This window comes from Mustela lutreola, chromosome 7 (genome assembly GCF_030435805.1).
Source record: "Mustela lutreola isolate mMusLut2 chromosome 7, mMusLut2.pri, whole genome shotgun sequence".
Taxonomy (NCBI): Eukaryota; Metazoa; Chordata; class Mammalia; order Carnivora; family Mustelidae; genus Mustela; species Mustela lutreola.
Window position 1 is genome coordinate 115,331,619 of NC_081296.1, and position 17,008 is coordinate 115,348,626.

Sequence of the window (17,008 nt, forward strand, 5' to 3'; positions counted from 1 at the left end):
AAATCTGAATCCCATGTAAATACTGTGATGAAACTAGCAACACAGAAAGCTCTAATATTTTCTCATTTCTCTTGTTTTTTTTCCATAGATACATATGGAAAGCTCTTCCTTCTCAATTCTGTGGGTCAAGAGATGTCCCGCTGTAAGACGTCCATTCGACGTGGTCAGCCCAATCCCGTCTACAAGGAGACCTTTGTTTTCCAGGTGGCCCTCTTTCAGCTCTCTGATGTCACACTGATGATTTCCGTTTATAACAGGCGTACTATGAAGCGTAAAGAGATGATCGGTTGGATTGCTCTGGGCCAAAACAGTAGCGGAGAAGAGGAACAAGACCATTGGGAGGAAATGAAGGAAACCAAAGGGCAGCAAATATGCAGATGGCACACCTTGCTCGAATCCTAGTTTTGGCAGCAGGATTTGCATGTGACATCTGCCCCGGTGACCAGTGTTGCGACCAGTGTTTTGACCACTGATACCAACTCAGCACAGGCTGGTAGGCGTTTTAAAGACAGGTTTACAATTAGAGTCTACTAAACGCTGGGACATTCCGGGCAGGATCATTTGGGTCTCTCAAAGGTTTGATTTGGATTCAGATATTATAATTAAAAAAAAAAAAAAACATATACATGGTCAAGTGTACTTTATGGAAAATTAACCATAGTGGAGAACAGTGATAATGAGTTAATTTGTATTAATAGATTATTGAGTCTGGGTTCAACCTGTGGAATGAAGCTTCTTGCTGTTTCTGTTTGCTTGAAGAGTAACCTGAGATCACAAGGGAGCTGGTGAATCTCACTATTTGTAACCAGGTATGTGTATGAATCAGAATTTTGTTAATATGGTGCCCAAACCTCCCCACTATGGAAATGAATCTCATACCACGGCTCATAAGAGAGTATAACTAGCATCCATAAGCCACTTTTTGCATTTTTCTTTCTATGAACAAAACTCTTCATTTATTTACTTAAAAATAAATGTTATAAACTTATACTTACAAAACAAATTTGTATTCATTAAATACCTTTCTTTATCTCGCTTACATATTGTGGTTTCCTGTGAGATTTGATTAGATGAATCATGTTTGAAGGTAGAACAGAGTTGAAAAACACTGTTGAAAGACATCTTGTCTCCTTTTAATATGTAAGATTTCCAACTTGTAATTTTCAAGGTTTTTATGCTATTTTTCTCACCTAATAAATTCTTACAGAATTTGAAGAAACAAAAAAAAAAACCCCTACTTAAGTCATGGATTTGTTGATTTTCTAAATTGAGAGTTCTCCTTTAGATTGTACTTTTTCTATATTCACTGATATATACTCATAAATATATTTTGAATGTACATTTGCATGTAAACCATATTCTTTTTTATGCAGTTATTTTCCATCACTAGAGCATAGTAGATTATATGCAATATGTCCTTAATAAATGTTGATTTAACTGACTCTTAGAAATGAACATGTTATAATACCTATGAATGAAGAAATATTTTCGGCTTGTATGAAATGACACCAAGTTCTTTCTTTTTTGCTTTTCTTTTCTTTTTTTTTCTGAGCATTTGAAGTGCCTATAATTGTCATTTTCCATGACATTTGCAGCAGCCTATATTAGTCACTACTTGCACTCTGGGCATGTGCCATTCAGAGCACTGATCTTGTACGGTGATAAGCATGAAATTGTATCTCCAACTGACTTTTTCATATTTGTGCCGTGCATGTTTATTTTTCTTTTGCTTACCTGTGAGTCCTTAATAATAATTGCCTGAAATTGTCAGTGAAAAAAAAAAAAAAAAAAAGATGGGAAAGGAATGTGTGTCCATCTAACACTGTGCCTAATGTGCAGCTCTTCTGAGCAATTGCTCAGTCACTTATTTTTAGCTTTTATGTTTCATTGTTGACTTTTTGCTGTCTGTGGGAAGAGTGATAGCTAGTGATGGATGTATACAGTTAAAAACACAGAACTCCTCCTCAGCTCTGCATTTGACAGATTGTAGACGTAGGCTGTAACACTTGAAGAACATATTTATTCCTTACCGTGCAATGTGTAATGGTTATCCTGACAAGAAGAGACTAGGGCACAGGATAATTCTTCTGTGATTTCAAGTACCCAATTTTGAAAGAAGTGACTTCCTATGGAAGTATCAGAATTAGCAAAATAAATTAATATCTTAATTTCTTTTTGGGTCATGGGAGTTTCATCTATAACACTGCTCAGTTATTGGGAATAAGTAATAAAAACCATGTTCCTTTGGGTTTTTACCCTACCTTTCTTTGGAAGACCTCAAAGTGCTTTTCCAACATTATATCCATTAACTGCTGAGTGGTCTTTGCAGTGTGGCTGTGTCATTGAGTAGAACTGAGTGCAATTGATTAAGTAGCAGCACAAAGAATTGGCTTTTCACATCCCTTACCCTCTTTATGTGCTTGTGTTTAAAGGGAAGTAGAGCAGCCTTGTTATGCTTTCCTTTATGCAGTAACATAAAAGCAGCATTCACTTTAAAATTTACATTTGAAAAAAAAACCTGCACATATTGTACTGACCATCCTGGATTTTTTTCCCCCTCGTATTTTCCTGCTCTATGTTTTGCTACATCCCTTGTCGTATGCGCCTAGTCATCACCTATGCTCCATTTTCTGCTGCTTTAATCCACCCATTTTTTAGGGTTTTCTGCTGGTACAGTGAAGCTATCCTTGTGGGTTTGATCTGTTTTCCAGTAGTCTGCTTATGAGACTGTTACAGGAATGTGCAGATTTTAAGGAATGAGATGCCTGAAAAGCATTTTTAATTTTTGTATAATTTTACTATGTTGGTGCTATTCACCACGTAGGATGCATGTACATCTTGAATATACAGCAATCTGAAGCGGACTGTATAAATATAAAATGCTAATGATAAGATACATTAAAATATGAGGCTGAATTTTTTTTTTACATTGATTTGAAATTCTGGTTTAGTAAGATCTTTTGATTTTGTACATTTCAGCTCCCTTTATTTGCTTGGCAACGTCTAGACACAATGCACTCAGCATGTTTTTCTTTTCACTGGAGCTCTTACATCTACATTTGCTTTTTAAGAGAGTTATGAAAGATAATTAGTTGGTTCGGCGGTAAAAAAGCTCCTTTTGCCTATTTTATCTAGCTAATAATTAACATCTCACAGAGACATTTGAAATGGAAGAAGCGCCAGTATTTGTTGCATGAGTAGTTCCTTCCGTGATTTTTCCTAAAGATAGTGCTTTTTAAATAATATTGTAGAGGGTGAATGAAGCACTAGGTTTATGGAAATCTGCTTTGTAGTGTGTCTTCTTTCAGGGCATTAATTTACACTGAATTGAGAAGTGCTGGTTTCGCCAATCACCGTGGTGGCCCTTGTGCTCCCTGCTCCCTTCTGACTATTGTTGAATTTGTAAATGGGCCATTCACCAGGCAGCCAGGCATCTGCTCTTGCTCCTCTCTCCTTCACTGGTGCCCTGTGTGATGCACAGTTGTTTGGGACCCTGTTTTTGCTGATGTAGCATAGCTGTGGAGGGAGGTCTTGCCTGTACCACTTGTACCACTGTCGGATGTATTACGCTTGGCATCCACCTGTACAAAGTTCAAGAAAGAATCCTAACTGTGACTGCGAGGGGGCAAACAGAATATGCTACTGTGCCCTCATTCCCTCTCAGCACTGGGCCCTCTGCTCCTTCTTCAATAATAGTGACGGACTGAGCTTGAACGCTGATGTCCTCTGTGGTATGAGATGCTGCAGGGAGAACCTCCCCTCTGCCTCTGCAGCATAGGGGCTTTCACAGTATTTTACAAATTGTTGGCACCTCTCGGTCAGTCTTGGTGCTCTATCTTGTGGTTGTAGTGGATGGTCTTATCTGAGAACCAAAATGCCTTTCTTTTCAAGTAACGCATCATTTAAGTTGAAACTAACCATCAGGTTATGTGAAAGTGCTCCTCTGATGGCCACTGAGTTTAGGAAACTGATGGTTCACAGCACAGACTTTGAGCTGTGGAGCTCCCGAAAGCCGGACTATCCTCTTGAAGCACAGAACTTAGTATGTTAAGATCAGGAAAGTGATAGAAGAGGATTATTTATAGATGACATAAAACCAAATGGAGATACATGCTTTAACAATAAACAGGGCAGAAAACACAATGCAGTGTCTCCTCTTACATTAAGGGAACTGTGGCCAAAGTGCATCCTATTCTATTTGATCCACAGCAAGAACAAATGATAATCCTGAAATGACAAAAATATCAAAAATCATTCATTTGTTCCAAAAAGGAAAGCTAGGCAGAACTATTAAAACAAACAAACAAAAAATCATATAGCATGTGTATAGAAGAGTTCAAGAATAAATAAATATTGCCAGATCCCTTCAGCCTCCACTGGCATATATTCAGGAAGAGTGAAATAACAAACCAAAACACATTTCAGGTTAACTAGCTATTATTTTTTCACAACTTGTAGAATTCTGGAAAATCCTTACCGATGAGGGAAGTGAGACCCATCTAGTTTGTTGAAGTTAGCAAAGGCTACAGTCTCCCCTGGGTTTGGATGGAACTTCACTAGCTGTGTGGCCTTTAAGAAAATTATTTACCCAGTCTGTGTCCCTGACACTTCAACTGGAAAATGGAAGTTATACCTACCTCATCAAGTTTTTAAAGGACAATGACAGCATTGAGCCTGACCTATAATAAGCATTCAATCCCCCCTCCACCATACTCAATCAAGAATAAAGCCTTTAAATTTGTTTCTCTGCCTCGTGGAAATAAGAGTAACATTAGAGAGAGACTATAAACAATTCTTAGATACTATGAAAAGGGTAGATTCATAAAGCTGGTCTGAATTTTTAAAGAAAAAGAAGGTTTATGGGATAACCTAAAAAGAGATGAGCCTGGTATATTGAGTCTTAATAAAACCCAAATGATATACAATAACCAAATCTTCATCTTTCACCCCCTTACTCTAGAGGGGATGGAAAGCCTTGGTGCTTGTGTACACGTCTTGCTAAATCAGACACAAAGCACTTTTCAACTCCAGCTCTTCTCTACAATTCAGTATGGGCAGAGCACCATATACCCATCCAAAGAGTTGGTAAGGTGACAGCTTGAGTACCTATTTCAACTTTGATATGAAAAAGAAAAAAAAATGGTGTGGCAATTTGCTGATATTCATTTAAAGATGGACAATTTTTTAGCCTATGCTTATATATCCATATTATATCTTCATAGGCAGATTTTCAAAGCTGATCTAATGCAGCTATCAAAACTCATCTAACTGTTTAATTGGAAAGTTCTTTTCAGGACCAATTACTAATCAGCGTTTCCCTTAGGAGATCACAATGAAAGGAATTCTATTAGAATTCATACTAACTCCTTTTTGAAAGGGTTTTAAAGGGTGAATTGTTGATGTAATAGAAAGCATGTTGAGTTGCTCTCAAGTGTTCAGATCATGAGTAAAAGGGAGAGTTTCCTGAGAATTTAGAAAAACTTTTGTGGACATTTGATCTGTAGAAATGGTTGGGAACAAACCACCTCAAGTTTAAGGGTAACCAAGTGCCAAGAACCAGTCATGCACTACTTGCTCTTTTAAACTGAATGTGATTCTGGGATGGGGAAGTATGAGCCTACCTTCCCAATATTGCCAGATTGCCACAGTGCTTACTCAGGTTCTGGGATTTCTAATTAAGGAGAAATGGAGAAACTGGAGAAGAATCACTTCGCTTAGGGTTTTGTTTTTTTGTTTTTGTTTTATTTCTTGGAATAATTCAGCATGTAGGGAAGTTACAGGGGATGGATGGGAGTTCAAAGCTGTAGAGTGATTTCTAGGAACAGTAACCCAGAAAATGAAGAACTCTTATTGGGGTATGATTCCTTCTCTTCTCGGTCACGTGGACAGATTCAGAGCTTCCATCCAAATCAAGTCACAAGAGTTTAACTTAAATATAAGAAGGAGGATATGAAGGTTGTTTTGCATTAATTCAAGATGTATTCATTTGATTTATTTGGGTGTAGCACCAGGATATTTGGGATAGTACAGGACTTAAAATCTTTTTTTTTTTTTCAACTTTTTGGAGTGGTGTGATTACACATTGAAGCAGTTGAAGCAATTAGTCATCGTGATAAAAACAATGTTTATCAACAGTTGTTCAGTTGATCCGATCATGTGCTGTAAGAAGCAGAGTTCCTTGTTATGGGTTATTGTTGGAAGGAGGCGAGATGTATTGGCTGAATGCATTGGAGAGAGTGTCTAAGAAGCTGGGACCTAGAGTGGGCGATAGTCATGCTGGAGGGGGACTCGTCCAGGGGGAGCACAGAAGCATCTTGGGAAAGCTTTTAAGATAGAAGCCTCTGTGTGGAGTGTGGGTTCTGTCTAAAGGAGAAAAGGAGGGCACCCAGAAAGATAGTCTTTTTAAAGTTCCTTCTAAGTCTAATATTTTGTATATGACCTGCAAACAGAATCAACAATAACAACACTCTAGGCCTGTCCTCTTGCCCTTTGGACACTGATTCGACACTGATCTTTCTCTGCATCATATAAGACTTGTCTGGGGAGTTCCCATTTGGGCTTTGTTTAGGTGACTTTGGGGATGCCTGCAGGCTCTGGGTGAGTTTCCTCTCCTGTGGTGTTTTTGTTTCCCCTGGGTCTCAAAGCAGTATCCTAGACACAGACAATAATCTGCTGTATTTATAGCCACTGTGGAACCTGTAAAACAGCTTGAGGCTTTCTAGAACAACCTCAGAGGCAGTCATGGAAGCCTGTGGACATGTCCTAGAATAAACTACCCCCAAATGTTGCTACCTGCTCTCCCTTGGTCACTGATGCTGCCTTAAGCTGTCTCCATGGGAGTTTTTACTTCAAGCGTTTGAGCAACTATGCTACCTACCAACTCTTCTTTGAGAATGGGAAAAGGCTGCCTGCCCACTGGTACTGCCATATTTATGTATTATTTCATCTACTTCATTTTCCCCTCAAAATATCTATTTACTATTTTTTAAATTTTTATACAAAATGTATTCCTTCAAAAGATATTGAGTATATTTATCTCAGGCTCTGGACTAGGGACTGGAGAATGGTAGAGGAGTAGAACAGTTTGAGTTCAACAATTGCTTTTATTTCTAAATATTCCATTTTTTTAAAGCTAGATAAACAGTAAGATCTTTTATGGCCCTTTAATTTTTGTCAAATGTATTTCTGTAATGACTTCTTTACTCCCTGTTGAAAGGGAAAGGATTTAAGGAAAGTGGAAGTTATTACTCTGCTTCTGGTTAAGAAATAAATGTACTGTTTATCAGTCTATGCTTTCCTTCAAAATAAATGGATATGTTTTACATCGGAGGGAAGAAATACAGCATTCCATTCCACTAACAAAAAGAGTTATAGCTTGAAATAGAGGTTGGATGTTTACTATTTTTCACTTTTATAATTGAACACTGAATAACTTTAATAAAGCAGTAAGTGGGTCAGAGCCTGGAATGCTAGGTGTATACAAACTAATGTGATACAGTTCCTATAAGCTCCATGTTTTAATAGCTGAAAGGCATTGCTACCTTTTAGTCTTTGAAAGAGTGAACTGGAAACAGCAGCTGCCAGGTAAAGGAGTAAGGGTGTGAAACAAAGGATCCCTGCTTAGCGATCTGTTTCTTTTGATTAACATTTGTCTTAGATATTATATATTAAATATATATTGAGACAACCCTATAAAATGGGTAAAGGTCAATGTTGGGAGTGTCCCTTCCTTGTCAGTTGAACCAGCCTCAATCAATCTAACTCTTACTTTCAATTTTATAATAGAAGAAAAGTAGGAGTTTTTCCAATGGATTTACTGTTTATAATTTTTAACTTCATAGAAACTTATCTTAAATATCACCTAAATATGAGGAGGGTATGTGCTATCGTGAGTGCTGTGAAGTGTAAACCTGGCGATTCATAGATCTGTACCCCTGGGGATAAAAATACATTATATATTTATAAAAAAAAATTTAAAAAATTTTAAAAAATCACCTAAATATGTCTCAACCCATGATTCCAGGTCAGAATCTCTGATGGCCTAAAAATTCTTACTGGTGAAAGTCTTTTTGTTTTGCCCAGTTGATGGTCCATAATAAAAAAGGTAACAGCTCTTATTTGATGAAGACCTTGATTTGCGGGAAAAGATAGTAAAAGGCTGCCACTGAAAACTCTGATTGATGAGGAAGATGTACACTAAAAGAATGATATTTCCATGCAAGCTATTCTGTATACTATGTTCACATTCTGGGGCCACCACTCTCTCTTAAAAGAGTTTATCAAGTTCCTTATAGATGACACCTTGAGCAAATCTTACTAATTTTGCCATTTCCCCAGGGGCCATGATAATCTTCATTAATTCACACCACTACCAAATTGTATTGTGGTCTTTTATTATGCCACCATACTAACCCAGGTGTAGCTCAAAGTTCGTTGTCATGAAAAACAAAATGTTTTCCAGGATTAAAAATTTAATTTTAAGGCAGATTTTAAGTTCGTGAATAAGAAGTTAGTGTTTGTATACTTGACGGTCACAAAGACATTTCTGTAATAGTATTTTGAAATAAGATCTGACCTCTATTTTCATGGAAAAAGGCATAACGGTCTTTGTGATCTACTTGCTTTAAAAAAAAATTAATAGACCTTTTTTGAGCAATTTTAGGTTGAGAGCGAATTTGAGTGGAAACCAGAGTACCTGTGCACACCCTGCCCCCATCCTTGCACAGCCTCCCCCACTACGGCACACCCCACCAGAGTGGGTACACTTGTTACTGTGACGGACTTACCCCAGCACATCATTGCCACCCAAATTCCATGTTTTACATTAGGGTTCACTCCTGGGGTTTCACTACCTTAAAATTTTCCTGTATTCTGCCTATTCATCCCTCCTCTGGCAACCAGTGATTGTTTTATTGTCTCCGTAGCTTTGCTTTTTCCAGAATGTCCTATGGTTGGAATCATACAGTATGTAGTCTTTTCAGATTGGCTGGTTTCATGTAGTAATATGCATTTAACTTTCTTTTCCATCTTTTCATGGCTTCACAGTTCATTTCTTTTTTAGCACTGAATAATAATATCCCATTGTCTGGAAGTACTGGTCTGTTCATTATTTACTTGTATTTTTAGTTCTCATTGCTATTGTTCATTTTGTTAACGTGCATGTTCTCGAGGAAACCAGATGGGTTAATCCATACGAGACATCAACTGACACGTAGCGACTTCCAATCCGACTTGAATTTCACCTCCGTGGTATTGGGCTTGTTTCACCTGTGAGGAGAAGATTTGTGGAAAACATGACGTAATTTCACAATTGGAATCTAAGCAGAGAAGGTTCTGAAGGCAATGAGGATAGGATCCCCAAATTTAGCAACTCCGTGGTGTTCTCTGTTGTCGAGCACTGATTTAAATACACATTGATAAAAAGTGCTAATTACGTTATTACTGATTCATGGCAGAAAAGCACCTTCTGTTACTAGTGTATATGACTTTACATTGACCACTGCTGCCAAGAGAAGGGAAGCTCCATGACTGTGTCCTGTCGTAGTCAGTTTTGCAAATGGGCAGCAAGTGGTCTGGAAGCATCTGGAGCACAGAGGAGCTCCACATTAGGAACAGGATGACCCATGCGAATGGGGAGGCTGAATGAATGAGTGGTGAATGTCAGAATGATAACACTGATAATCCCACTGGGTGAATGGGAAGACCCGACTAAGGATCAATATCTAGGAAACATTCTGACATTTTCACGTGCCCTGACTGCCCTTTGCTTTGTAGCTGCGGCAACCTGTGGGACCGGGTGTTGCTGTGGAGCGGAAAGTGTGGTTGCGGAAAGAGTATCAGATTAGATTAAAATTAATGAGCCTATGTTCTATACCAAGTCTTCCCTTAATGAGCTCTAAAGTGAATGTCAAGTCACAAGTTCTCTAAGCCTTCAATTTTGCATTTGTCAGCTGGGAATAGTAATACTCATTTTACTTGTTTTCACCACGTTGTGATAAGAATGAGATTCATTCATTCCTTCATTAATACCACAAACACTCAGAGTTCCCACTATGGACAAGGACTACAGGTATGACCATGCAATAGATGGAAACACCCTTTGCAGAACTGAGAGTTTTTGAAGCCCATGAGATAGTTTCTTATTTTTATTTTAAGGTTAAATCAGCTCTTTATGTCAATATATCAAAGTAATTGACACTTTTAGATCTCTGCCAATCATCGAGCTAGCTATATTCGTAGAATGTCAGTTATTTGACTAAAAGTTACAGTCAGAATAGTCTTTAGCCATTCAGTCTCTGAGAAGCTAGGAATAAAGTATTAGGTTCGGATTCTTCTGTTCAGACATGCGGACCACAGAACAAATTGCAAATCCATCTTTTTGGCAGGCTTGCCAATCTTTGAGTTGAATGCGGACCTTTCTTCTTTAGAACAATTTAACTTTGGGACGCCTGGGTGGCTCAGTTGGTTGGATGACTGCCTTCGGCTCAGGTCATGATCCCGGAGTCCCGGGATCGAGTCCCGCATCGGTCTCCCAGCTCCACGGGGAGTCTGCTTCTCTCTCTGACCTTCTCCTCGCTCATGTTCTCTCTCACTGTCTCTCTCTCAAATAAATAAATAAAATCTTTTTTTTAAAAAAAAAGAACAATTTAACTTTGAGTGCAGGGAAAGCATTAAGTTGGATAGCATTTGTTTTCACAAGATAGAATTTGAATACAGTATTTGGAAAGACGCTTCCCCCACTAAAAAAGGTCCTTCAGTCTATTATATTTCTCTTGGAGAATTAGACTTCTCCAGCTTTCCCCTCTGAAGTGACTTTCCTCACCCACATAATCATTTTCTTCCTAAATACCATTTATCATCTCCCAGGAAAAAAAAAATGTAAGGATTTAAAAAAAACATTTTCAAGGTACATCCAAGATTTCATAGCAATATTTGGTGTTCACAGTGCGAGATAAATCTGACTCTCGATTTTTTTTGGTCTTCATATGGCATCCGAAACAGTTGTTCACATTCACACATTTATGTTTCACCATATGCATACTGTGTGCAGCTCTGTTGTTTTAAAATATTTTATTGGTTTTCCTTTAAATCTCAACTTTTGATGGGTGTCCTTGAAGAACTTGCATAAAAAAAAAAAGTAAATGTGAATGATTCATTCATTTTGAACATACGTAGCTATTTTGGGGAGATTTTACCCTACATGGAGCACACTGTTCTCAGCAGGGAGTGAAGTTTGTACGTCTGTTCAACTCACAGCTGGATGCTGGAGATGTATTAATATTGTTAGCATGTGCCTTTTCTATCTCGTGTTTCCTTTAATGAGTTAACTGGAATCAACTGTCCTGAGTTTTCAGTGGTTGTGAATGGCGGTCAATAGTTTTATGGTTTTCACTTGTGGGGACAATTTAGCATAATGTGGCTTAAAATCTGGTCTTCCTTTAGATTTAGAAGGCAGAAGGAGGCTTCCATGGGCAAATTCATTCTTCCAGGGCAGACTTGTTAGTTGTAAGATAGGAGCTGTCCCAAACCGGTCCCATTACTTAACGGGCAATTCTAGATCTGGCTGCTGTCATATTTTCTCCTCCAAAGTTTTCTAGCAGAGAAGAAATCCCTGGGTGGTCCAGAATTTCAAGAGAGAAACGAGAAGTATTTTCTCCTCCAAACAGTCGAACTCTCCTATTAGAAACTCCTGAAATCTTCAGAACATTCCATGTAGGTGTCCCTGTGTTCCTCACTGTATGACTTATTGACTTACAGTGTCTTCTATTTAAGAGGCATGAATGTATCTCCAGCTGTCACCAAAACAAACAGCTATAGAATGTAATGACCCACCCATTTCTAAAATTACTTCTATTGATGAATAATTAGTGCATAGGAAGAGGTTTGGAAATTTTTTAATTGTTAAACTTAAAAACTAGAGTACTTTTCTACCTTTTGTAATGTTCATGATTTCATAACAGTGGTTGTAATGTACTGTATTGTTATGTCTTGTGCTCTAACTGGGCAAGCCAGGGATATATTTACTAATGTCCATACTCTTGGGATAGAAACACCCTTGAAAATATGTTAGAAAATATAAAATTGTTTACCTGTAATAAAAGAATAGGTTTGTGACTAGAAGAATTACTGTTTTTCTTGTACAAATAATGCTTAAAGCAGATGTTCTGTCTTAACAGTGGTGTTGGAAGCATATTTTATGCAGCCTAAAAACTATTTCTGTATTAGATATTTAAATGCATGAGGATAAATTCGAATTGCTTTTTGTTTAAAGCAGAAACATAGAAGTATTAGCCCCAGTTTGTACAAAATGTCTGCTGCAACTGAACTCAATGATAGTTCAAATCTGAAAATCATTCTAATTTTGTAAAACTGCTGCTACTGGTTTTATCAATAAAGTTTAAGCAGATGGCTTATATGTATACGTGTGAAATTTTTTTATGCTAAAAAAAGATACAGTTTTGCAGCATCAACATGCAAATTTTATGGGTCTGAATGATATTGCTTCTTTTAGTATATACAGAAACCATTAACTCCAAAACCATGCCAACTGCAGATATGTATATTAGGGTGATGAGTGTTACATTTATGACTCCTATAATTTACTTTGGTTTTAGGATGCTCAAGGCCTTTATGTTGAACCCATGCATGAATCAACATGTTTCAACTCAAATGTTAAAGTGTGGAATATTGGGTAAGTAAGGAGTTACATATACATAAAGATCACCTGAAATAATTAAATGGCATCTGAAGAGGATTCTGAGAAGACAAAAATGTAGGTATTCCTTACAAAGGGGTCAGTATTTGTTCATCAGAGAGACTTTTGTCTGGAGTCCTGGCCGTCTGTGTATATCCAGTTGGAACAGGTTTCCAAGGCTCTGAGGCAGCGAGCTAGAATACAAGCGCAGGGCTGTCATGGTCAGACCTCCACTGCAGTAAACACATCATTGACATCCCCCAAACAAACAAGTGTCTAGATGTTTCCGGGAAAATCTTTTTATCATCCTTGCATGTTATATTAGTTGACATAATTAATGCTACTTGTTATAATAAACAACTCTTAGTGTTAGTGAGTCTGTGTAAGACCAGTTTATTTCTCACCAAGACATTTTCGTGCCCATGCAGCTTTCTCTCTTAGCAGCATCTCAGGGACTGAGATGAGGGTCATCCCAGAGTCCTTGGGGCCTCTGAAGGAGTAGATGGCCAGGCAAATGGAGGAGGGAGAAAAAGCAGGGGAATCAAAGGTACAATTAAGGGACCCATGTTCGAGGCAGTGATCACCACATCTGTCTAAACTCCTTTGGTCAGAATGAGTCACATGGGTCCACCTATGGTTAGGAAGGCTGGGGATTGTAGTTTATCTGTATGTACAGCGAAATGAATCCTTTTGGTGGGAAACTCCTACACATGAGCACACATTTTTTTTTTCCTTTTTAAAAAACTGTCTTATGTCAAATGTTGTAGGAGTGGCAATTATCTAAGGAAAACCTGCTAACCATCAGCTCATTTGTTGTTCAGCTCTTCCTAATCCATGGTGGCTCTGGAGCACTGTGGGCTGGCTGAGGATTTTAGTTGTGCACACTAGTCACCTAGAGCATTTTGACACTGTTCAAGGGCAGTTTTGCAAATAGAGATCGCTTGAACTGACACTTCCAGAGCCACAGGGTAGAGCTTGAGCTCACAGCCCTGAGTATGGAGGAGCATTTCTACATGGGTATGTGCACAACATACATATGTAACCTGTTAAAAACACCAAAGCAAGAGGCACCTGGGTGGCTCAGTGGGTTAAAGCCTCTGCCTTTGGCTCAGGTCATGATCCCAGGGTCCTGGGATTGAGCCCCTCTGTTCAGCAGGGAGCCTGCTTCTCTGCCTGCCTGTCTGCCTATTTGTGATCTCTCTCTCTCTCTTTGTCAAATAAATAAATTAAAAAACAAAACAAAACTAAATTCTTAAAAAAAAGCACCAAAGCAAGTCATATGAAATTGTGAGCAGAATATTGCAGAGGGAATAGAGTTTTAAAGTAAATCATCTGCAGAACTAAAAACTTGACAAATGATTGTTATTTCTGACATTCCTTCAACAGAGATTTACCCATCTTTAAATGTTAATATAACTCAGATGGTCATCCATGACGATGGTTCTTAAAGTCCCTTGTAATATTTTAGAAAATATCTTGAGTGACATTTTATCAATGAATCAAATCACAGTATATGTCTTGTAAACTCCATAGTTTCTTTATAGTTTCTCTAGGGTTCTCTGGGGAGATTCAGAGACATGACTCAAGAGGAACTTTGGGTGACAGTTTGGAGCTCTGATGAATTTTAATGTGCATTCTGCTACATAATGGAACACCTCATTCTTTTTAGCAAACAGATAAGGAGCAGGAGACCGTTAGCATTACATCTGTGGTCGTCTCAAGGAGGGACAAGATTCAAGGGTTGTCTTGAGGTGAGAAGATTACAATTCAGATGGATTCTAAGCTAGACCATATGGTATTTAAATATTTAATTTTAAAATCCAAAATATTTAGTGGAAGATGTGCTCTGATCACTTGCCAGGAGAATTGAAGAATTTATAAAATAGTAACTGCAGACATAAATAGTCCAGTAAAGATTAAACTCATACCTGTGCTCTAGTTCTGGCTTTGCCACCAAGCCATTCTGTGATCTTGAGATTACCCTGACTGTTCCATCATGTCTTCCAGCATCTATTACTTTTCCTTGAGGTAGTCCCCAATGAAGAGGGGATTTGACATTTATTTGGTGAGTTATACTGAAAACAGAGAAGGAGGTTTCCTGGTCTCTTCTGATTAACTATACTGTCCATATTGGTCAGGTTAGCTAGCTGCTCTCCTAAGAGGTTATTTTTTGGTGTATTTTTGTTTGTTTTTTATTTTTTTACCTTTAACTTTTTGCTCCATAGAGCTAGAGCATGTGATGATAGAGGCTACTTTTTTACCTCAGGTAAGAGTATTTTAAGGAAAGATGAAACAAATCAGTTCAGAGGATCACACTTACTTTGGAGGACACAGAGAGAATACAATTAGGAAAATACATAAAGAACTTTGCGGTAATTTCTCAATGCCTGCAAAATCCAGGTAGAGACATTTATAAGATGCCTCAGGAAGAAAAAGTAGTTGCTCTATCAATATAATGTCTTCTTAAGGACAGAAAACAATTTTCTATGTAACAAGATTTTCCCCTCTACTTAAAATAAGGACAGCAACCAGTGGGCTGCCCTCATGGCTGGTGTAAGTTCAATAACTTAAGAGCTATATAGCTCAAGTAGAAACAAGGGACCCTGAGCCAGGCAGGGTGACTCCATCCATTCACAAGTGCCCATGATCCCATTTATGTTCCAGGCCCTGTGCACTCCATGCTAGAAACACAGTGTTAACAAGGTAGAACTAGCTGGAAAGCTGGTGTGATGACTATTGTGAAATGGGACCAGTAGGATGATTTGGGAATGTAACTAGAAGGCTAATCTAGCCAGTGAGACGCTGTGAAGGAAAGCTACTATGAGGAAGTGGTATTTAAGCTGTGACATGAAAGCTGAGCAGGAGTAAACCAGGTAAAAGGGAGGCACCATAAGGAAGAAGAAAGAACCTGAACAAAATACCTGAGGCAAGTGAGAACCTTCCCCATCCTCAAGGAAAAGAAAAGCTACATGACTGGACTACCCTTGAGGTATAACTGACAAATAAAAGCATAAGATATTTCAAGTGAACCTAGGATGGTTTGATCTTCATTGCTAAAAGATTCCTATAATCAAATTCATTATTAGCAGAGGTTATCAGCTTTTTATATCTTCAGGCTAACAAATTGTTAACTCCAAGTTTGGTCAGAGGTGTTAAGCTGGTACTGGGTGCCTGAGGGAGCGGCGGCCAATGGCCTTTGTAGGGCTATTTTGTGTGGCCCCTTCCGCCCTGCAAAATGTCTGCCTTTGCAGGAGTCAACATGACATTGCACGGCAGCCCTGGCCTGGCTCCAAAGACAGCAACTGTTCTTTTTAATTGATTCCCAGTGGTACTCTCTTCCTTCCAGGCCCTGGTCTGACCCCATAGGGAACAAGGGAAGTGGTGTATATCCGTCTTCAATGAGATTCCCTCTCTGAGGGATTCCCTCTCTGGCTTGGACAAGCCTCTTCTGCCAGGTTTGTCGTTTTATCTTGCTCTAATCTGGCTCACTGGCTACCGGGAGCACTTTGATCTTCTCATCATCCCACCCCTCCAAGAATGACAACCCATTGAACACGAACAGCAAAAGGCAATGATAACAAACAAACAAACAAACAACAAAAAACAAACACCAAACATGCCTTGAGTGAGATATCAGAAAAAATCCAATCAATCCTTTGGGTGAATTTATACTCAAGTGTAATCAAAACAGGCATACTTTCTCCAGTTTGTGAGAATGACCTTCTTTGTAAAAAGTACTTTCTGGTGGGGCACCTGGGTGGCTCAGTGGGTTAAAGCCTCTGCCTTTGGCTCAGGTCATGGTCCCAGGGTCCTGGGATTGAGCCCCGCATTGGGCTCTCTGCTCAGCAGGGGGCCTGCCCCCCGCCCCCCGCCTACTTGTGATTTCTGTCAAATAAATAAATAAAATCCTTAAAAAAAAAAAAAAGTACTTTCTGTTTTGTATATCTTAGTTTAAAGAAGCTTACATATTAACCTGAAATTTTAATTGGCCATTGGATCAAATTAAAGACTTCCCACACCATAAGGGAGTATCTGGGCCCATAGGGTCAATTTTCTGAAATCTTTGGCACTGTACTGGCAGCGATAGCCAGTGAAGGGATGAGACTCTGGTCTGATTTTCATCGATTAGTTCGTCCCTCTTCAAAATCTATCAGCTGTGCAAACCTGAAGACGCAAACAGGAACACGCTGGGGAGGAGAGTCCCAGAAGACAAAAGTTCCTGTAGTCTTCATCCCACAAGCCTCATCCCAGGTCACACACACACTCCTCCCTCTCTCCCGTTGCTAGGGTCCTGCCCCAAGGCACAGAGCATCC

The 17,008-nt window shown here is 38.8% G+C and overlaps 1 protein-coding gene across 1 annotated transcript in view; it reads left to right on the plus strand.

The window, feature by feature from the left end:
- Positions 1-12,413, plus strand: part of SYT16 (synaptotagmin 16) — a 109,889-nt gene extending 97,476 nt beyond the window's left edge. The window contains exon 6 of the mRNA XM_059182265.1: positions 89-12,413. Within this exon, the coding sequence (XP_059038248.1) occupies positions 89-402 (314 nt within the window). The 3' untranslated portion in view covers positions 403-12,413. The remainder of the gene's footprint in view (positions 1-88) is intronic.
- The last annotated feature ends 4,595 nt before the right edge of the window (positions 12,414-17,008 follow it).